The sequence below is a fragment of the Chiroxiphia lanceolata genome, chromosome 3, assembly GCF_009829145.1.
Source record: "Chiroxiphia lanceolata isolate bChiLan1 chromosome 3, bChiLan1.pri, whole genome shotgun sequence".
Taxonomy (NCBI): domain Eukaryota; kingdom Metazoa; phylum Chordata; class Aves; order Passeriformes; family Pipridae; genus Chiroxiphia; species Chiroxiphia lanceolata.
In genome coordinates this window covers 80,939,313-80,962,108 of record NC_045639.1, presented here as the reverse complement: position 1 = coordinate 80,962,108, position 22,796 = coordinate 80,939,313, and the positions used below count along the sequence as shown (strand labels likewise).

General features: G+C 39.3%; 2 protein-coding genes across 8 annotated transcripts in view; both read right to left on the bottom strand.

Moving 5' to 3' along the window:
- SNX14 (sorting nexin 14) overlaps positions 1-10,549 on the bottom strand; it is a 49,724-nt gene extending 39,175 nt beyond the window's left edge. For 2 of the 4 annotated variants that reach the window (XM_032683627.1, XM_032683625.1), the window contains exons 1-5: positions 10,377-10,509; positions 10,170-10,290; positions 9,275-9,348; positions 9,084-9,162; positions 1,904-1,947 (exon numbers count right to left, since the gene is read on the bottom strand). In XM_032683627.1, coding sequence (XP_032539518.1) covers positions 1,904-1,947; positions 9,084-9,162; positions 9,275-9,348; positions 10,170-10,274 — 302 coding nt within the window. In that variant the 5' untranslated portion in view covers positions 10,275-10,290; positions 10,377-10,509. Of the gene's footprint in view, positions 1-1,903; positions 1,948-9,083; positions 9,163-9,274; positions 9,352-10,169; positions 10,291-10,376 lie in introns of all 4 variants that reach the window. The other 2 variants (XM_032683626.1, XM_032683624.1) reach the window with 2 other exon arrangements.
- A 10,399-nt stretch (positions 10,550-20,948) lies between these two features.
- SYNCRIP (synaptotagmin binding cytoplasmic RNA interacting protein) overlaps positions 20,949-22,796 on the bottom strand; it is a 26,637-nt gene continuing 24,789 nt past the window's right edge. For all 4 annotated transcript variants that reach the window (XM_032683628.1, XM_032683629.1, XM_032683630.1 and 1 more), the window contains exon 12: positions 20,949-22,796. This exon is cut by the window's right edge. The gene's annotated coding sequence lies outside the window, so the exon portion shown is untranslated.

The following is a 22,796-nucleotide window of genomic DNA, read 5'->3' as shown; positions in this document are numbered from 1 at the left end:
ACCACACTGCTAAATAAGGATAGTCTGGATGCAAAGGCTTCTGATTTGGCTCTGTGAAGAATTATGCTGAGTCAGTGAGGTTTGTTAGCTCAGAAAAAACATGTCCTGAATGCAAGAGTCCTTTGTCCCGGGTGAGCCAAGCTTTGCAAACAGTGCAGGTACAGCTAAGCAGAAAAATTCAGAACTGACATGCTCTACAAGCCAGATCTCAAACAGTGGCACACAGACACACAGTTCAGGCCTCCCTGCACAACTGTTGCTGGAAACAGCAAAGCACAGAAACAACTGAACATGTAAATGAAACAGGACCAGATCTGGCATTACTACTGGTAAACTGAAACCAGTAAGCCTTTCAGGACCAAGTTGTTTCCTCTAGAATTAGTCGGATATCACTGCACTCACTATAGCTCACTGAACTCCCAATACTTCAGGTTCATGGGAAGCTTAGTAAGTTTAATCAGCACAGTGTGATTTTATGTAGCTAGTTCAAAATCTGGAGGTGCAGCCAGGCAAAACTAAAGACAGTGCAGAAACACCTGTATGCGTCACCAGAGGGCAAGATGTAGCAGAATCTAGGAGGGTTGGCTCCCTATCTAGTATATTTTACACTGCACTTCTAACTGTGCAGATTACTACCCCACCAGATGATGTATTCCAGATTTCCACTGTCTTGGGTGTCAGAGAGGTAAGTAATTGGTGGAAGCCAAGTCTCCTTCTCAGTCCATAACAAAGACACTGAAGACACCTTCCACCAGCCAAGAAAAAACTATTTTCAAATTATGAAATACAGAAGATGGCTGCCTCACATTTGTTACTTTATCAAACAACTCAGTTTTCAAATACAGTTTTCTGTACTTAAAAGTTTAAAACCTTGAGGTTTCCAGCTTGAAGATTCACATACACGGTGCTAAAGCTCCCTCTGCTGTTTGCATTAGCAGTGAAATTTTACACATCAGCACATTCATCGCACCAAGTTAGAAGTGAGGCATGCAGGTATTGGCCACGATCAAAAACCAAAGAGGCAAGTAAGTCTGCCCAGAAAATTTTAGATCCCAGAGACAGGAAAAAAAAATGCACAGAGTAAAATAAAAGAAAGTATATATTTTTTTAGCACAAACTGAACATTTCCATCCAATGAAAAAGTCACATTCCGAATTAAGGCAAGATGTTGTTTTAGCACATTAACCCCAGCATGACCAATTAGAAATATTTAATATTTTCTTACAAAGTACTGCAAAGCATTAATTACAAAGATACAAGGAAAAAAATCCCCCAAAATAAATATAACCCCCCCCCGAAAAATAATTAGCCATAGTCTTTTCTTTATTCACTGTTTTAAAGCTATTTACACAGTACGATTCTATTCAGCGCAACATAACCACCCAGTCTTAAAACTCAGGAAATCACCAGATGATCTACAAAAACTTGGCCACAGGTATTCAAAATATCTTTTCTATATTGATTAGAAGTGGAATTTTTGTCTTTTTAAAAACTTTGTGAAGTACTTTATTTATTTTTTAAAGCAATATGATAGATCAGTATGCTTCTAATCTAGAAGTAAATTTCAGAGGGGGGGAGGGCTTGAGTTTTTACAGAGATTTTAATCAAGCCATACTTGCTTCCAAGTGAGAGTTATTAGAAAATGAACATATAAAAGTAAACACTACAAAAGGGTTTTTAGGATGAAATACAAATTTTAGATCTACTTCTAACACACCTAAATTGTTAAAAGATCTGTTCTACTCTGCTAAGAGACAAAAAAATTATGAAACTGTAGCACTCACAAATATGCTTTATATTTCACTAAAGAACGGGAATGTTTATTTTCAGGTGACTATTTCTTAAAAAGGCTGACAAATATTTATCATATTAAAAAACAGTAAGTTTTAGGTAAAGCTCCTACCTGTACCATGGATAAATAAAGTTTTCCAGCACCAACTCAAGCACCTGTGCAGAACAAAGACAACCATGGTTCAAAATGAACAGTTTACTATAAATCCTTGTTAGAAGAGTTAAAACCACAAACACCTTCCAAAACTCACAGGGTATAATTCATACATCATAAAACTTTAACATATAAATGTGTAAGTTGCGATCTTACTGTGAAATCAACTACTTTGCATCATAATCAGCACTTTGGGAAAATAGCAACAAAGTGATAGTCTCATCAGATATCAAGAAACATCTACCACTAGTACTATCAGTAACATGAAGCACAGTGCCATGGCTGCTGTCAGGCAAATGCCATGAAACATGTAATCTTATTTCAAACAGCCCTTCCCTAATTTTTCAGATCGGTCCCTGTTCTTTTCTGATGTAGCACAGAGTGTCCCTTAGGTATAGTTACCCATCCTACACTAACACATATCTCCAACTCTTTTTCATCCAAACCTCTACCTTTTCCAGCTCTCTCCCACCTTCAGTGTAGGACAAGTCAATCCTGTATGCTCACTGCCCAAAGAAAGCAAAAGAAGGGTCATAAAAAGCAATTCCTATGAAAGCCATCCACCTTTCTCCATATCCTGTATCACAGCTTTCGACAAAGCCCGCCTTATGATCCACTCATCACTTGAAGTCCTAATCAGAGCATTTTTCAAAGTCCTTGTCCTACATGCATCCTCATGGCTTCCCACCATCCTATTCCTAGCCCCTGTATATCCTACCTACATGGATCTCTGTAGATAAATCTTTTCCAACCTTTCCATCAAACCTGTTCAACACAGGTCAAGCCTGTCGTTGCCTTTTCCATGCCAGAAAAGGCTGGGTTTATAAGGAAGAATCATGTCACAGGCATGCCCTGGTTCAGCTTGGCTTTCAATGTGACAGAAGAAAGGGGCAGAAGAGGTGACAGTCCCTGTTCAACCAACAGGTTGCCACCACCACATACACCAGGTGTACTGCTCACAGGACTGCAGCTTTGACACCTCTCCTTACATCTACACGCAAGCTTCAAGTACTGGTTACAGTCCTTGCACCATGATTAGTAAAATGAAAACTCTACAAGGGAAGGAAAATCATCAGACAGTGTGAAGGAAAAAAAACATGAGGAAGCAGAGAGAAGGATGAAATTTTCTTGAGATTTCCCCTCCTTCACTATAACCCCAAGATCTATCACCCACACTACCTTCTCCCGTTGCAACCTTCCCCTCAATCTGAATCACTGCTTTAGAGATCAGTTTGTCCCCAGCAGCAACAATGTTGATCAGGGTAGCAAGACAGAATATATGTGTTGCTATGTGAGGCTGCTGTGGCACATTCTATAGAAGGAAAGGTTCTGCAAAGCCACTGTGTACAGAGAAAAATGTAAAGTCTGTTTGAAAGAAAAGCTGAATGTAACAGCTGATATACAAGTGTCATTTATGAGAATAAGTGTTACTTTTCTTACAAGATCTGCTGTTGCACTCATTCACACAGCATGCATTGAAAAAATTCAAGACTTTCTAAATTTATGCTATCTTTAGGGCACTACATGACTGCTTCTCTCATGATTATAAAAGCACACTCAATAAAAAGCACACCCCAGCCTTTTTAAATCACTCTCAATTCTTCAGACTTGAGCAGCTCATGAAAGAATACTCTTTTTCTGTCTTCACTATTAAGAATATCACCTACTCAAATTTGATAAGACACTCTCTTTTTTCCAGTTGTTCCATTTCATTGTTCCTCCCTCTTCATAGAGAAATGTTTTCCAGCTTGGGATAACTTCAACTTCAGATATCTGTGTTGTGGACCATACAAAGTCATCAATGTCTTTCGTCCTATATGCTATATTATCCTATATTATGTGCTATAGCAGTAATAGATCTTGAAACTGTAATACCATCATATGTTAATGACAGATGGCTAAGTGAAATGTTGTGTCATGTTGTCCTGTGTCATCCTCCCCCTGCCCAATCTCATATTTCCATTAAAAGCAGGGTGGAAAGGTGGGGGGAGATGACAACCTTCTTTGGAAGTTAATCTTCAGACAACAGGAAGGAGATCACATCCAGCTCCAGTCAGCAATCACAGGCCACTAGCCTTAAGAACACATTAGGCCACTCAAACGAATTTCCCTGATGCTTTCCATAGCACTGCCAGTACATCAGCCACCAATTTACTCCACAGAAATCTCAGTCTCGCAGGTATTGCAATATTATTTTTGTTCATGCAGAGTTTCTAACAAAATAAACCTCTTTCAAGGTTCAAAATGCAGACTCTTTAAAAAAAGAGTCAGGAGCAACAGAAGCAGAGCATCTTCTGTTTGGAGCAGAAAGTGCACTTCAACAGCCCTCAAGCACAAGACTGTACTCTAAGGGAATACAATGCACTCATCTTGAAACAGCTTTCTTCATCCACGACTACTGCTTTGGAACTGAAAGCCTATCCATCAAGCTTTACACGCACGTGTCATTGCAATTTCAGTTCATCAGCTGCCAACATAACTTACTGGCCCTCTCTTCCCCTGCAGTTCAGAGGCCTCTGAAGCCATTAGCAGAATTGTTTCCAACAGTGAGAGATCTCATCCTTAGTATCAGCTATGCAAAACACACGTGGTTGAGATTCATCTTCCCATGGTCATTAAATTATCAAGAAAAATAAAACAAGCGCATGACCCTTCCCACTCTGGACAAAGTCTCCTTGAGAGAGGAGATGTTTGTAGTAACTGAGTTCTAGTTGAACCATTTTACAGACTTGCCAGTGTTTCTCTTCCACATCCACACTATAAGGGCAGGCTTTATGGTACTGCTTCCCCAGGACAAAGCCATGCAGATAACCCCACTAGACAAAGACCCAGAGACAGCATGCACAGAAACAGACAACTAACTCAAAATGCACTTGAGTCCACCCATCCCTGGTCATGATATCAGAAGGCAAGACACGTTCTATTAGAACTCACACTATCTACATGGTCTTAAAAAAAATGTGTGGACACACAGAAAGCAGTCCCTCTTTGCACATTTACTAAACACATGGCATGGCAGAAGCAGTTATGAATAATGCTCCATTGCACCAAGGAGCTGTACAGAAGTTAAAAGAGAGCTATAGACTGAAATCACCCTGACTGCAAAATACAAGCACTCAAGGAATAATAAGCCACTGACTGCCACTAACTGGATTTCAAGGCATGCAGTCCAAACTGTTTTCCCTTGAGCATTCCAGACTCTATCAGCATGATTCTGTAAGACAGAAAAAAACCTGTCACGTTATCTACTGCACTTTCATAAAGCATTGGGAAAGCAGGACACGTGCACCCACTTCAATTCCAGCAACACCGACAATATTATTCAAGCTCAATTGCTCATACTACACCATGCCAATAAAGTAGATGGGACATCTCTAAGAATGACAGTTAATGATAAGCCATTTCCCTGTCTGTAAATTATTACTCTCAAGTTTTAAATATAAATGATGAGTCATTTCATTTAAAGCCAACCTATTTTCAAGCATTTTGCAAAATTACTCTTTCTACTTTGCGTGGGCAGCTTTGAATCGGAAAGATAAAACAAGTGTAAAAGCAAATGCAGCAGGTAACAATATAAGCAGCAGCTGCAGTAAAAAAAGAGAAATTATTTTCTAGAATGCACTGCAACACTGCAAGCTAGTCAGTCTTTGCTGCTGAGACAAGCTTTCTGGGGACTGCCATACAACTGACCCCAGCTATCAGGAGGCGGAACTGTAGAGCAGAGTGATGACTGAGTCAGTAGCAGGTCAAAACTATCAGGCCAAATTAGAGTGGGAAGGAGCAATAAACCACAATGAGAATTATAAATCCTTAAAAGGCAGTCCGACTAGATAGCTGAGACCATCTCCTGAGAGCAGAACAAGCCATTCCCAACAAGAAAGCATGCAAGCCCATTGTGCTGCTACAAGAGGTCAGGAATGGCAAAGAGCACGTTCAGACAGTAACTGATTTCTTGTCATGCATTTGTCCATTTCTATCTTTTAGAAAAGAAAAAAAAGTTCTAGTCCCATAATCGAGTCAAGAACCTGACAAGCTAAGAATATAAAAAAAAAATAAAAAATAATTGTGAGATCAAAAGACAGCAGCACCTTGATCCAGTAGGGCATTTATTTCATGATGCCAATCAAGAGTAGCTGAGCAACTTTCCACAGATTTTACTACAAACATCCCTCACATAGCAACAATGAGATTGTAAGGAAAAAGATGAGTTCATTAAAAGAACAACAGAATTAAATTCTCCTCTATGCAATCTGCAGCACCTGGACTTATAAACAACAAAACTGACCAACAGAGATCATGTCCTTATTCAAAAAGAAAGAAAACACTGAAGAAACTAACATAACGCAAAATGGATTAGAAACTGGAAACAAAATTAAACTTAGGTCATTGCATTATTTTTGTGCAGGGTACAGCCCACGCTACACAATATTGGTAGGTGCATGGTTGAGACAGTTCAGAGTTCAGCTGCCGAGGAGGAACATCTAAGCACAGGTTTTTCTTATTCTTCTAAACCACGTACAGCAGCTACACAGACTAAAGGCTGCAAAAGATTAAGAATTTGCAAAGTGCGACAAACCGCCATCAAAATTCAAAGGAGAAAAAAATCCATACTTGTGAGAAAAACTTGGATTTCTTCTGATTTGAGTGTGTACTAAATTATTCTGAAAGCACTTCAAAATACAAGCTTAAAGGTTATACAACTGGTTTAAATTAGAAACATTTGGAAATGAGAATATTGCCAAAATTCTGCAACCTACAAAAGAAGAACTAGAAAAACTAATACATAATAAAAAAATCCCAGAATTATTCCAAGTATTTGAAGAATCTGGTTTTTAAAAGCAGGCTGCAGTGGGCAGAATCTAATTAATCCTAATTCAGTTCACACTGTATCAGCTTCTCCCTAATGTATGACTAACCCACAAAAGAAAATAAGAGCAGTCTCTCCTTCCAACCTGAAGCAGGTATCTAATTCCAGGTCAGCACTGCATACTGCATCCTTGGAGCAGACGGCCAAGAGGAATACGGTGTGGGCAGAACCCTTGCTATCCTTCTAACCAGTAGAGAAGAGCTGCAGTGAGGAACAATGCAATGAGATTTCTCATTCCAAATAGTATCTGCCCTACACAGCTGATAATGGTGGCTCAGACTGCTTTTTATGGTACATTGAAGAGGATTACCCTGGTTCTCTGCCCTGGGGAAGGCACAGAACTCTGGTCTGGTACTTCCCTCTAGTTAAGCACACAAAGATAAAGGGATGAGAAACACGGCGTAGATACACAAAAACCACGTCTACAGTGCTAAATAAAAGGGCTAATAAATAAAAAGTGCTAATAAAGCAGGGCCTGGGACACGCCACCTAAGTATGAAGTAACAATAAAGAAAAGCTCACTGTTTTGGTAAAGGTAGAATTACAGCAACAGCAATAAATACACAATGCCAAGGTGTAGCAACACATTTTAAAGATCAGTCTTAGAAGACAACTATGGTATCTACTCATGTCCTTTATGAATAAGATACTACAAAGAACCTCTTTAGCATTAAATTCCCATTTAAGCTAAAGAGGAAAATTTCCAGTTATTCAGCATTTTACCACATCCTTTGGTACACTGTCACATCTGTTTGGTACCCAAAATTCTAAAAATGTTACATGCACAGAACTGTTTATTTTATATTTTATTATTCGAGTAAGAGCCTATTGAAATGGTGTTCAGCAATACTGTCATTTTAATACACTTAAACTTATTTAAAAAAAATAGATTAAGTCATTTAAAAGAATAAATGGTCACTTCTGAAATGGCAGAGGAAGTCACTTCATTAAACTAAAGGAAGTCAGCAAGTTGCTATATGTTCTTTTTTAAAAGCATTCCTCAGCTGTCCATCCTCCCTTCCTTCAAGGTTTTTATTCTTCTTCTATTCCTGCAGTGGTCCATGCCTGAGACTCCATCAGGCAGAGCTGAACTAAATTGATAGCTTATATCACAAGCACATGTAGCTTTGACTTCATAAACCACGTTGTTAATTGCAAGAACTGACATGCAAAAATCTTATTGCTTCTAGCATGCTAATTGTTCATCCTCCTGCCACAGAACTCCAAAGCTGGAATTCTAAATAAATGGATATTAAGGGACATAAGTGCTTGTGTATTTTCCTAGCTTCAAAAAACAACTAAAGCTTATCTGTTTAGCTGCCAGTATATTCCATCAATTACCAATCAAGGGGAAAAACCACCAAATACACGTCCAAAAAACCTCTGCTCTTCAGATAGCTTCTTTTTAAGAGATTAGAACAAAATTAAATTTCTGATTTACAGCCTTGTTAAAAATATACCTATGCTATTCTTCCTTGAGTAAATCCACTAATTTCTTTTTTTAGACAGATTTTGTTACTGCTTTGCCTGATCATTTTGAATAAATGGACAGAATCATAGAATGGTTTGGTCTGAAAGGGACCTTAAAGATCATCTAGTTCCAACCTCCCCATCATGGGCAGGAACACCCGCCCACCGCTACACCAGGTTGCTAAGAGCTCCACCCATCCTGGCCTTAAACACCTCCAGGGATGGGGAATCCCCAGCTTCTGAGGGCAACCTGTTCCAGTGCCTCACCACCCTCACAGTAAAGAATTTCTTCCTAATATCTAATCTAAACCTATCCTCTTTCAGTTTGAATCCACTCCTCCTTGTCTTGTCACTACACGCTCTTGTAAACAGCCTCTTTCCACCTTTCTTTTAGTCTCCCTACCTCAAATTATCATCTTCATTACAGAAATTTTGTAGCTGGAGCAAATCATCTCTTACCATCTACTCCAACAAACCAAGCAGAGCAAAATTCTCAACTTTTCAAGAATCATACATGTTCAATTATACCTGTTCTCATCAATATTCTTCTAAATTTAAACAGACATTTCTTCTATGCTCTAGGTGCACTACCACACAAGCAGTCGCTTCCTTGTTAAGAAGCAGGTCACCTCACCTCTCTGCTCCTGGCACATATCCTTTTGGTTTGACTTTCACATGAAGAAGTTAAAATACCTGAGAAGTACATCTGAGCTACCTAGTGAACCAGACTAAAAGGTCTAAAAGACATATAATAAAAACCCACCGAACTGTAAGGTACTAAAGAAATGATGCACCAATTACCTCTGAGAGTGACGCATCAACCTTGGAAGGCACTTTCAGATCCAGCCACGGCTGATAGTTTTCCAGAAGCAACGTAGGTCTACAGGTGAGCATGGAAAAGTTTAAGCAACAATAAGTAATTGAAAGTTTCCCACCATGATGTATAAAATGTCAGCAATACTAAGCTTACCGGTGCCACAGATTTAATTTACCTGTGCCTCTTGCATTTGACCTTGCCACATACAGCACAACTGTGACCGTGGGGAAACAGCTCCGGCAATTCCAACTGCTAAGAGAAGATACTTGGACAAGTTTACACTCTTCAAAATGATAACTCTATTAATATACCGACACATTCGTGAATTTCCTTTTAGAGTATATTACTACAGAGAACTGAATAAAACAATGTTGTTCTCCCAGTGGGAAAACAAGATAACAAGGCACAGTAAGAGAAAAAACTGAACCAAACAGAAAAACTGCTTCCACTGAAACAAAGTGTGAGGAGACAGATATCCTTTCATATCTCATCTCCTCATGCATTAGTCAGTCTAATAAACAGACCAGCTGGGTTTTCTGCAAAACTTGCCTTCCTCAGAGCCTTGAACTACTGCAACTATAACTTCTTAGCCCTATGAAATTCTATGCAAAACCATTTTAAGCTATAAAACAGCAGTTTATAGCTTAAACTGCATTTGGGAATGTCTTTTCTCTTTTTAATGCAGCACTAGCTTGCCAAAGGCTTCTTTAGAAAACAAAAAGCCTCAGTAAAAGAGCAAACAACTACATAATTTCTCCACTCTCTGCTACTCAAATGCTAAAAACGTATTTATTTACAATTACTCAAAACGTAAAATGAGCAAAGTACTAAACAACATATATAAACACTCCCAACAACTGGTTTTGCAGCCATATCTAGATTTGATGGGGCTATGCAAAAACGCGAGAAGAATCCAAAGTCTTAATCATCACCTATTTTCTATAAAACACCTATCAGTAGGAGGATATAAGCTGTACTGATGTATATTATTTCTGAATGCAGCTAGAATTACGCAAGAATTGCTACCCAATATAAATTCTTATCTTTAACGACTGTTTAGACGTATTTACCTTGGGTTTATATTTTATTGTGAACAGAATATTGGGCAAGAGGGAATCCGGTCCTAGGGAACAGTAGAAGGTGACGACACCAGCCACGAACGACCAGAAGATCATTAAGACGTGAAGATACCTTACGAACACACAGGAAGGAAACATTACTGCATGAGGGGCAGCGCCGCGCCGGGCCCGGCTCCCCCGCCGCGCCCACCCCGTTACCGGTTGAGGAGGAGGGTGGCGGCGCCCAGCCCCAGGAGGAGGCAGCAGGAGAGCGGGTACTGCCGGCAGGTCTCCCGCACCACCTCGGCGCCCCGCAGCCGCCGCCGCAGCCGCCGCCCGGCCGCCCCGAGCCAGCCCATGGTGGCCGTGCCCGCACGGGCCGGGCAGGCGGGGCCGCTTCCGCTGCCGGCGCCCTGTGATGGCGGCGGCGGCGTGACGGGCACACGTCAGCGCGCGCGGCCGCCCCGGCGCGGCTGTGGGGGCGGCGAGAGCGACGCGACGGCGGAGCCGCAGCCCCGCGGCCGCCCCAGCCCCGCTCCTCTGCGGGGAGAAGGGGAGCGCAGGAGGAGCGAGCTCCCGTGTCGGATCCGCGGGAGATCCTGCCAGCAGCCCCCCCGGTGGCATTTGGAGCTCTCCGTCCAACATAGCGTGCCAAGCCCTGTAAATACGAGATCTCTGATGACGGAAAGCTTACCTAGTTATAAATACTTGGGTTCTGGACGGCAAGGGGCTCCCAGAGCCAAGCGGACAGAAACTGCTACATCTGATTAAATGCTCTATATTTAGATGATGACCGAACTAAATCGTTCAGTGACTGAGACACTAAAACCGTATAAACACCTCTCAAAGCTTTGTAACTGGTTGTAAAGAAAAGAAATAGGGTAGGGAACGTAACAAGATCCCACCTTAACATCAGTAGTGTACAAGGGTAAGACACTGAAAACAGAGGTCTGGAATGTAGTTTATTGCTAGTGAGAATGATTTAAAGCCGAACCTCACATGAATAATGCCTCCAGTTATACTGCAAGTCACGAGCTTTCAAAACACTTGAGTGCCTCTCAGCAGCTCTGTAGTTACTCAGTCTTACGAAACTCAAGGCCGTGTTAATAGGACACTACTGGTTACGGGGAATACCAGTTCAATGGCCAAAATAAAATTACTTCTGGGAAGTCCTACTGATGAAAGGGCTTCTAAGTGGCAAATATGAAAGATACCTGCTCAGGGAGAGGTGCCTGCTTTTGAGCTCTTCCAAAAAGTTACTGTTGCCTTGTACGTTCATTTGTACTAGCCCCATGCAGGCACATTTGAGCACATTAAGTAAGCGAGAGCACATGGAACACTTCCATCAGAAGAATCGTGTTTACAAATTGTCAGTGAGAACTCCAAGAATGCTGTTAAGGAAAAGATGGTATTTGGAAGGTGAGTCAATATCTAGAAATCAAAAGCTGAAAACAGCTTTCAGAATCTTTGCTCAGATGTTGTGTCAGGCAACACTTCCCTTGACCTCTCAAGCAAGTGAAATGCTGCAGTTTGACTTCAGTATGTTGACCTTTCTCAGGGAGCTTGGCAAAAGCCCAGAGTCAGCTTGAATTTCTGAAGAGCCTCTGCAAAGTATTATTTCATGTCAGTCCATGTTTTCTGTTAAAAAAAACAAGGTGCATTCACACAGCAGATCTCCATACAGTCTATTCAGAGTAAATTAATTTTCCTAAGATGCACTTTTCTTGCCACTTGCTCACTTTATCTTCAGTTTTCCTGCTTGTGATTTTTAGTCACTTATCTTGCATGTTTTTAAAGAGAAATTATACTATTTCATGAAGACGGCACAGCATCACATAACTGTAACATAGGAAGTGACCTGCACAGCAAACCAGCAGGAGCTTAGGTCAAACTTCTGCTTCCATTTGTATTCTCTACTTCAGGTTAAGTTTCTTTAATTTGTAGCTTCATTGTTGAGGATTATAATTACTCTAAAACTGCCACATTCACATTTGGCAGTAACTGTACATTATTACCTGAGAAGCTGTGGAATTTCCTTCAGTTTACAGACTTTACATCTGCTGGGCGAACGAAACCACCACCTGCTTTACACCGTTCTGCTCTGCTGGAGACAGCAGCATTGGCATTGCCCATCACACCCTCATCATGGCCCCTGGATTGTTCTGGTACACTGAAAGACACCACTGACATCCATTTTCCAATGAAATAAAAGTGTAGATGAACAAAAGGGAAATACTGACAATATCAAGCTTTTCAAAATTCTGAGAGAAACAAGAATTTTATCCGTTCTTTAGCAATAGCAAGTATTTCTCACTTCACATAAATGCTTACAAAGATTCTGTGGTCAACTGGAGAACTGCCAGGGAAAAGCACGCATCTGGAGATGGGCCCTGAAGGAATGTGGCCAGGACTGGGTTATTCTGGAAAGACAGATTTTATTTTAGCAGTTAAAATGTAAATGGATCTTTCACTTATCATACAGGTCATTGCATGGAGCCAGTTCTTCCTGTTTTGGGGTTCACAGGGGGAGGGGGGGGGTTAATGGCAACAGAAGCTTGTATATTCTACCGTTCAAAAATATATTAGTATAGATTTTCAACAACTTAAAATATAAACCTACAGTTTTTGGCTAATATAAGTTATAAGGCTGAGATTGTATTTACCAAAGTGCTTTTATTATTTACCTTCAAAAATGCCATTTTTAAATAAACCAGGCAGTGAACTGTAATAGACAGATTCTCACCAGCTGATTGCATTTAATTTACTCTGCAAGTCTGCTTTTGCTCTTTTCAAGGCAGTATATATTTCTCTTTCAAGGATACAGTTGTCAAGGCTAACTTACAATAGCTAATCCTTCATATTTACCCAATGAGGAATTAATTTTCCATTATAATTATTCCCCACAAGTCCCTGTTCATTTTGTGGGCCCTTTCCAGAAGTTTAAATAGAAGGCTTTATATTAACCTTTAACTTAAGCTATTTAGCAGAAAACTTTAGAGGACATTCATTTTTAATATTCAGCAAATAGCTAAGCTTAAATAAAGAAGTGAAACTGAAGTTGGCCAGTCAGATTGCCCGAAAGTTAAGCACTTGGACTTGACTTCTTCAAGTTCAAAACGTAAAGGGCACCATCAACAGTAACTGGTTTCAGTGCAAGATCACTCAGGTGATGCAACACCTTGGCCTTTAAGGGAACACTGAAACTTTGGGGGAGAAGACAGCTGACTGTGTGATACACATTTCTGGTTTGGGGAGGTGGATAATTATTAGCACTTTGGCAAGCAAAATTAGCTTTACTGCTATAAATAGTCATATTAATTTGTTTATGTGTTAATAAACTGGAAATCATCAAGATTTATGGCATTTGGGGGGCAGCTCTCTATATCACCCACACAGACCTGTGCTTGTCAGCTGTATGGAATGTGTGCTGCCCATGGTAATTGTATTTGCTTCCTGGACCACACACTGACCCTCAGTATGACAAGATTAAAGCAAACTGGGTGAGGAAGAGATAACCTGGGGCCAAAAGTATTTGCTTGATACAGCAACAGGGGGCTTTGGATTCCTGGATAAAATCCCACACAAGTTCCCTTCTAGATGAATGGGGGAGCTCACCTGCTCCAGGGCAGTAAGGAGCTAAACAGCAGGTGGGAGAGAGAAATGGTTTAAGAAAAGATGTGCAAAATACTTTTTAAAAGATCACTGCAGGGAATGAATTGCCAAGAGACCTGACACAGACTTCAATATTTTGTTGTTTGTTTAGAAACGGATTCAGCAGGCAATTGAAGCTTAAGGGGAGGGGGCTAAGAAGTTTCAGTTGTAACATGCCACTCAAAATTCATCGCTCCTTCCCCCCCCCACCGCCCCCCCCCCCCCGTTCCGAAATAAAGGTCAATTAGAAAACCTGAAAATACCTACCAGGCTGCATTTAGGACTGAAACTGACTGACACCGGGCAAAATGAAGACTTGCAGGGGAATAAAAAGACAGGGAGACCGTTCTGATAAAGAAATTCAAGTAAAAGAACCCACTTCAAGTGGACAGTTTCCAGATGGTCAGTTTAGAATGCCCAACAGGAATGATGCTGGGGCAAACCACAGAGGTGCTGAGGAGCAAAGAACGTGTTAGAATTTCACTGGGACAAACAAGGTCCATTTGGGAAGAAATAAAAAACAAAAGAAACAGGCAGTGTGCTAGAACCAGTTTTGCCTTGAAAAAATTTTAACTCTCAAGGAGAAATAAAAACTGTCAGAGCAACACTAGTATGGAGAGAGCTTTTTTTCATGATTTTTCTGAATAAATTCTTTCACAGACTAGAAAATTCTCCACCGATCACCATTCAGCTTGGATATGGTAAACTGCAGACCAAGTACTAAGCTATCACTATAGTGTGGTCTACTATCTACACCCAGTGTGTTTCTGGGATAGATTATGGTCAAGAAACTTGGAATATCAGTCAGTCTCAATTCTGAAAAGCCCATATATCTGGTGCCTTCCTGGACCACTGCCCAGATTTATTGTCCCCTCTCTTTTCCTCTTCAGTTGTTTGTTAGGTCTGGAGAAGTCAAGCTACCTATGCAGTAATGACTCTCTTTCCCTGAAACCCAAGGGCAAAAAGAAAGGACTAAAACTGAAATATTATCTGAAGGAACAGTCTTGGAATTGAGGAGACATAGAGTTAGTACGTTTAGTCCAAGGTGCTTTAACTCAAAGCCGCTCACCTGAGTTTCACAAAGAACTTAGAACATGCACCTATCTCCCTCAGCTGCTTGTTTTGCATTACTTTTACTGTCAGGTAAGTTCCCATTTCCCACTGAGTTTCAGAGATGCTGTTCTCACCATACACCTGCAGTGAAAATGACAACTTTTCCCCACTGAAATCTGTCTATGAAAACAAATCCTTCTGTATATCTTGAGCACCGATGAACAACATACAAAGATTTATCCTCTTTTAACTCAGGAGGTAGAGACCGTGCTGGTAAACTAAAATTTCCAAGTGTATTCTACCTTACGATGTTCATTCTTCAGCCTCCTCCTAAATTCTGATCTGATACAGGCTTTTACATTTGATAGCCTTAGAATAAAATTCCTTTTGTTCATTAACAAAGTGTATTTTCTTACATTAAGACATGTAGCCTGAACTCAGATAAACAGAACATCTTCAGACAAAGTTCAGCAACCTTCATATTGGGTCTTAAGTCTTCATCTCTTAGGGTCCCAGATGTCCATTTCCAAGCATGTACTGTTAATTTTAAGCAGCTTAGTTTCTGAGCAAAAGATGATCACCTTCAGCGATCATACAGCTGCATGGGCTCCTTCCACCAGCAGGTCTTTAATGAATTAAAGTCCTGGCCTAGTCCCAAGAGAAGATCATCCACTTCTCTCTCTCAGGATGCTGGGTTTGTATTGCATGCCTTTCAAGAACAAATACAACTCTGTACAAGACGCTGGTGTACCTGGGGGCTCTCTGGGCCCATCCTGAATTTGAAATCTGCGAAGGGGCTGCTGAGTTGGCACTGATTCACACCAGCTTTACAAGTGGAACACCTATTCTCATTTTGTGCCCTGCATCAAGTCATTCAAATGAAGACTTTGTATGCAAGCTTTGCTACTAACTCAGCATTCCCTCAAGCATCACTCAATTATGGGGCATCAATGGGGCATCATCGGCCTTTTTAAGTTGTTTTGCTCAACTACCCTATTTTTATCCACCTTTTAAGGGATTATTAAGAGCAATGAGTAGCAAATGTTATAGCATTAAAAAGAGATGGGGGGAAAAAAGGTCCATATTTGGAACATGTGGGATTTTTGTACTTTACTGTGTTTAAAACCTCCTCCCTTATAAGGATACAATTTTCTTCGGAAATTTATATCAAGATAAAGTGGCCCTGATGATTATGACAGCCAGGATAGGATATTCTTACCTTTTGACACGTAATCCAAGGACCCTGTGTCTGCTTTTGACCTGATGTTTCAACCTGGCCAAGATCCATTACCTGACATTCCCCTCACATCATGCTATGGCTGCTACATGGTGCCTGGCTTGGAGTGTACCTACCTTTCACAGGAAAAGGACAGATGGATTAGAGGCAGGAAAGATCCTACAAAGATGTAACATAGCTAAATGAAGTTGTTCTACACTGTGGTTTTCCAGGTTGTTTCCCTATATATTTTGTTTCATGATAGATTTATTTCATTACCTTACATTTTCTCAGGGAGCAAATAATATACTTTGTTAAGAGCTTTCCCAGGTGAGGAGTGTTTTTGGTGTGACCACTCCTTGGTCAAACTGTTAAAATACAAGACAAACTTCTTCGTATTCCTCTGAGGAGGAACTTCCCTAGTCATCACAGCTTTAGAAAGAACAGAGGTATTTACAGAAGACCCTGTAATTTTTCCTTTTCACAGGGACACTTTTAGCCCTTCAAAACGTCCAAGTCAAGACATGCCTGTTCTTTTTTCATTTGAAAATTAACCATAATTTTAAGTAATTTGTGAAACCTGACATCCCTCTACATCATTTTTACTATGTGGCTGAGAGGCAAAAGTTCCAAGATTACCACATTAATCTCACCTGTCCCATATCTAAGAATTCAACACCTATCACCTATTTAACTTGCATACACTTAGAAAGTACTGCCTATTCGATCCTCTTCCAAAACATCTTTCAGAGTCAGGGGACAAGAGTGTTGGGGGTTTGTTTTGGTTCTTGTGGGCTGGTTTTGGTACCCTCTCCCCCTGCCCAGTATATGCATTTTTGCTAGCTACAGGGATTCTAAGTTAGACTGAATCTGTTTAACAGCAGGGCCTTTCTTTACAGAGTCAAAAAAGTCACTGCGATTCTAAAATACATGCCTCGATTACTGGGCTCTAACTACACCCAGCCATCTGAACTTAAAACCAGAATTGCTAAGTTACTGTGGCATTGTATCTTTTAACTGCATAAAGAATTTCAATCTTACATGTTTTAATCTTCATGTAATAAAGCAGAAGAAAAGGGTCGCGTCCCAAGGATGTAGGAACACGCAATACACATTATGCAAGACTGTCTCATGTTCTTCCGGAGACTACAAAAATCAGACTACTATAATTGATCATCATCTACCTATGCTCCACAGTAAAACTACAGAAGCATTTTCATGTACTTTGGTACCGCATGCTCTGCTTTGGCACAGGCCATTCCTGAAGGTACTTTGAGCCAACCTTGCTGAGATGTGACCACTACCTGATATACCTCAATGCCATCTGTACTTGCATGGCAAGTACACCTTCATGCACCTCAAAGTGCATTACACACTGGCAGGCTTCACTTGCCAAAAAGCTTAGTCAGCAATACTTTTTCACTATTCATCTGTATATTCTTCCTCACTTATTGCTCAGTGAAAGCAGTACCCTTTAGAAATGTTACACTTAAGCCAATAAACTGTGAAAGTTTAGATACTGCCATCAAGAAAACAAAACTCTGTACTTTCTACCAGAAACCTGTACTGACTTCAACAGTTAACCTAAGACCAGCTACTTCAAATAAACAACTGCTGGGTCTGAGACTTAGTGATCAGTTCATGACATGCAAATATTAAGATCATTTTCTGGGATAGAAACATGACCACCTGAATGGCTCAGAACATCAATGAACCAAATTTCAGGTTAGTGTAGCATTAAGCAAAAATGAAAAGTGTCATTTATAACACCATTCCCGTTGTAAGACTGATGGAAATCCAAGAGGCAAACACCACACCTGTTACTTTAAATCCAATGGACTTAAGACCTTCCAGACCCTTTGTAACAGGAAGATCAATCTCACTGGAATTAATCCCATAATGAGACTTTTTTTTTTTTTCCAGAGAGGTTGTGTCAACATTATGAAAACATAGTGGAGCAAGGCAGCAGTGATTATTCAACTGCACAAACCCAGCTTCCATTGCACTCACTACTAATGCTTGAAGCCACCTACAGCTTGTTGTAATCTCAGATCTTCCAATGAGAGAAAGTTATGACCTCCCACCCCTTTACATCCAAGCCTAGTCTTCTCTGAGCATGAAACCCGCAGCATATTTCTTAATCTGCCAATTCTGACAGATTTTAACAAAGTATATGTCAGTTTTCTTCAAAGTAGTTTTTAAGCACCCACCTAATTCAAAAGCAAACGTGAACTAACATACTTCTGTAAAAGTGTAGATAATATGAATAAAAGGACAGTTTCTCTAGACTAGTTTAAGGCAAGTACACACCACTGACTGTCACTGAAGGTTTGTCTTCTGCTAAAATTACCAATTTAAGCAAACATATAAAACTCAAAGTCTACTGAAAATTGTGGACTGGAAATGGGTTGGCTTGTTAGAACAACTGCCTGCACTGAAAGAAAAAACATTTCATTGCAATAGCCAAAGGAAGCCTTTGACCACAATCTGAAACAGAAACCGTCCTTTAACAGCCAGATGCAGGGACTAAGTATTTTTATCTGTCGTCTCAAATGCCGTAATATTAAATATTAAAATCACCTTCCAATTGTGATACACATCTGCATAATGAACATATTATTTATATTAGGCTAGCTCTCACCAGTGTTCAGTAATACAGCTTCATTCTCAAGGATGCTGAAATTGCTCTTTAAGAAAAACCTTGATTTATTAATGGGACATCTGTAAAATTACCTTTGTTGAATTCTCAAGAAGGAAGCTTTTTAATCCTGAAATCACTACATTTAGTCATACGGTTTTTAAATAACCACAAGTGACAGAATTAGGTACATTCTTCATCCCACTAAAGAGAAAAAAAAAATCTGAAAACTGTTACTTTAGACAGCAGAACAATACGGAAAGCACTACACTTGGAACCAGGAACTCAGGATCTAAACCATTCCATTCCTGCTTTCAATGACTGACTGTGTCTACTATGATTAATAACCCATCAGTTTAAAGACAGATACCAAATTATCTATGAAGCATTTAAGACATTTTTAGATTTGAAGTATTTAACACTAAACAGTGTCAAATTACTTGGCATTGAAGTGGACACGTTAAAATTAAGAGTTAAAATGCACCTCCTCGGTTAATCACTGCAGATAAGGAATCAATTAAACAGTCTACTGAAGTTGCATTTTAGGTACTGCAAGTCATTTAAGTGCTAGAAAGTCTATTTTTACTTACCATTATCTTCTGTTCAGTCAAATGGCATAAGCTATTCTACTGACTGTGTAGCAGAACTAAGAATGCATATCATAACTTCCTTAGTGCAAAGAAAATAAGTGGTAAGATTCAATGTTTTTTCTCCACATTAGTGACCAAAACAAGTACACTGGCACACGGACCGTGCAAACGGACATGGTGAACTGTCACCATTAATGAATATAGATTTTTGATGCTCCAAGTTTTAACTAAATGACTGTCAGAATATGAAGTGTTGGCTTTGGAGCAGACACTAAGTTTGATGAACAACGATTTGAACCGAAACATATTTTGTGATTCAAACTTTAAATATTCAAACTGCATTTGATTACCTATTACCTACATATTATGACTCTGTTTTCTAGGCTTCACAGATGCTTTTTTTCCCACTTTTTCAAAAAAAGCTTTTACCAGGTACCTGAAGTCTGACCATTTAAAGCAGCTTTCATCAAGATAGCTTTAAATAATCACATAACCCAATGTTTCCAGATGAGCTCAGCTGTGCACTATCCACTCAGGAGTTGGCCATTTAAAAATATATATTTAGTGGAAAAAACTAGTAACCAGTTATATATTGGCAAGAAAAAGGTATAATTACATGAGACAATCACCCCTCTCCAAACTGCAAGTAAACTAACAAGCTAGTCCTAGTGGTATTTTTTAACAAATCTGTATTTTGTAACAGTCAACATAAAGGTGCACCAAAGCAAAGTCACTCTTTTGTCCCATAGATTTTATAACACTAGTAACTATCCACTTGCAAAGTGTGACCTGTTGATTACGTCAAAATCAGTCTCCCAGAAAGAGTTTTAACATCAGAGTTTCTAGGAAGCATTATGTTTGTTTGCACTAGATGGCTATAAAGTGACAATAACTTATTCTTTCTCCCTCCACTACCTGTATTAAGGATCAAGGAACCTTCTCCTCTCCTGTTGCCACATCCCATTTTCATCTGACAGAGCAAATGGCAAAGTACAATCTGGAGTTTCCTCTGCCCAACTAATGCAACTAGCCAGCCCAAGCCAAGAGATGTCATGCGCTGGTGCTGGAGTTAATTCAAAAAGACATTTGGTAAAGACAGAATTTTTAAGTCCATTATAGCCAGTTCCAAAGTTAGGATTCATAAGCTTCAGGGCATGAACACAAACTAAAGCTTGCACTTAACCCGTTTCAATTGTCCAAACACTGTGTTGTAAAGTTTACTGCCTCACTGCCTACTTCAAAACTTTCTACTCGATTTTATATAGTTAACATTTTCCATTAAGTTTTCACTAATGCAAGTTAGGGAACAACAACCTTAATTTTGTGGAATGTATCAATCTGAACACATTCTATTGAGAAAATGTTACATATGTTTATGTCCATGTTGCCTTTCCGTTGTATTTCTTGAAAAAAAAAAAAAAGTCCCCCCCTCACAGATGCATGGAAGCATCGGAAGAACTGGTAGGCTGAACAGGAAATTTAAGCCTCTGAAGAATAATTAAAGGCACAAGGGGGAAAAAAAGTTGCAGCCATATATGATATTTCTGTCCTGAAGTTGGGAATCCTGCCTCAGAGGATGCTAAGTTTATTTTAGACTATGTCATACCCCTCACCCCCAACAAGAACAGAATTAGTATTCCTTATTTTAGATTTTAAGATAGTATTTACATAATCAGAAACTGATCTTAGTATCTGTAATAACAGCCTTCCTCCAACAGTAAAAGCACAAACTTAAGTTCTGGGTTGTAACAAATCTCCTCTTTAAAAACTGGAAAAAAAAAAAGAAGTACAGTTGCATGTCCTATATGAAACATTTCAAACAAAAATGAGTATTAAAACAAGAGTATAATTTAAAAAGCTGTGTATTGGAGTGTTTATAAACCAGAAGTGTTAAGCAGCAGCAGTTTCCGGTTTCTTATTAAATTCAACTAGACTTCAAATTTAGGAACGCATTACAAACCAATGTGGAACTATGCTACTTATGCACCTTTGCAGGTGTTTCAGTAAAGAAAGCCTCCTATGAGAATAAACAGAGGCAGCAAAATACATTAAGTCAACACCTGCCTTCAACTGTGTCGTATGTTCACTTGTCACCAAAGCATCCCCTAAGAGATGCATTATTGCTGTAGAACATTTCAAGTTTACCAACACCCAAGTGCAACCAAACTGATGTTGTATATATGCACTTGCCCATTCTCACCAGAATTTTCACTTAATGTTTTTTCTTTAAACAAACAAATTTAAAGCTTTGAAAATAACATTTTTTGATTTTAGGTTTTTTTTCACAATATTAATCACCACATGCAATTTAGTTTTCTGGTAATTTTTCTAAAAAACTGCACCAATATCAGAACAGTGCAAATCATATTTAATTGTAAAAGTTATAATGGCTTGAGTTCATAATTAGAGGGAACACTGTCAAGATCTCGGTATTTTGCTCTCTCACCATTGCTTGCGTTCCATTAAAAAGAGTGTCCTGTCAATTTTGCCTTTTTTTTTTTCAAACAATAGTCCCCCATACTTTTATGAGAGCTGAAATTAGGGATATAATCCACAATTTCAACACATGTAGTGCCTTAGTTGCAATGTTTTTATGCACTTCCATCTACTGTTATAATTTCATAAACATATTATTCCCCCCAACACATTTCCAGACTAAAAACTATTCACTAGCACTTGTGATCCCACAAGTGTTTAAAGTTTTTCAGCAATGGAGAGATTTCAAGATTAACAAATCTGAGGACTTTCCCTTTCCTACAGCCCCCAGTGTTTTCATTTTATAGCAAGTTCAAAATTGGTTTCCACATCTTGACAGTGTTCCTTATAAAACCGTATGACAGTAAAAGTGCCAGTAGGCATGGCAACCTCTTTAAAGGGAGCATTTAACCTCCTTGGCACTGGGAATGCCAGCACCAAGGATTACATTGAAATTGAAAATTATACTTAAGGCTACAATTAGCAAACCCACTTTCCATAAGTCTAATTTCTATCACTAGATTTGAAAATTCAGAAGCTAACGCAACTGTATAGTTTTATGCTCAAATTTCAGGAAAAAGTAACTTTCCTTTAGCAAGGGCAGTATATGAAACTGTGGTAGTCCTTTTACGCACTGACTACTCATTTCACCATCGTTCACTTACTTTGTTTTAAAGTTCAAAACTGGCAAGGCACATTTACATATTCCAATGAATACTTGACAATTTTAAATTACACTTTATGTCCCAGCTATCCCAGTAATTGACATACAACATACTAAAATGGTTTATTAAGATAACAAAAAAAAAAAATTAATGTGAAACATACAGGCTATTGGCAACCACTATTCTAAAAATTATGTAAATACAAGTAAACATACTGAAATGTGTGCGATTCTAAGTTTTTAACCAGAAGATCTCTGTACTAACACACATTTATATTAATGACACATAAAAAAAATAAAAACTTTATTACAAAAATAAGTTACACTCGCCTCCAGCTTACAGTATAAAACA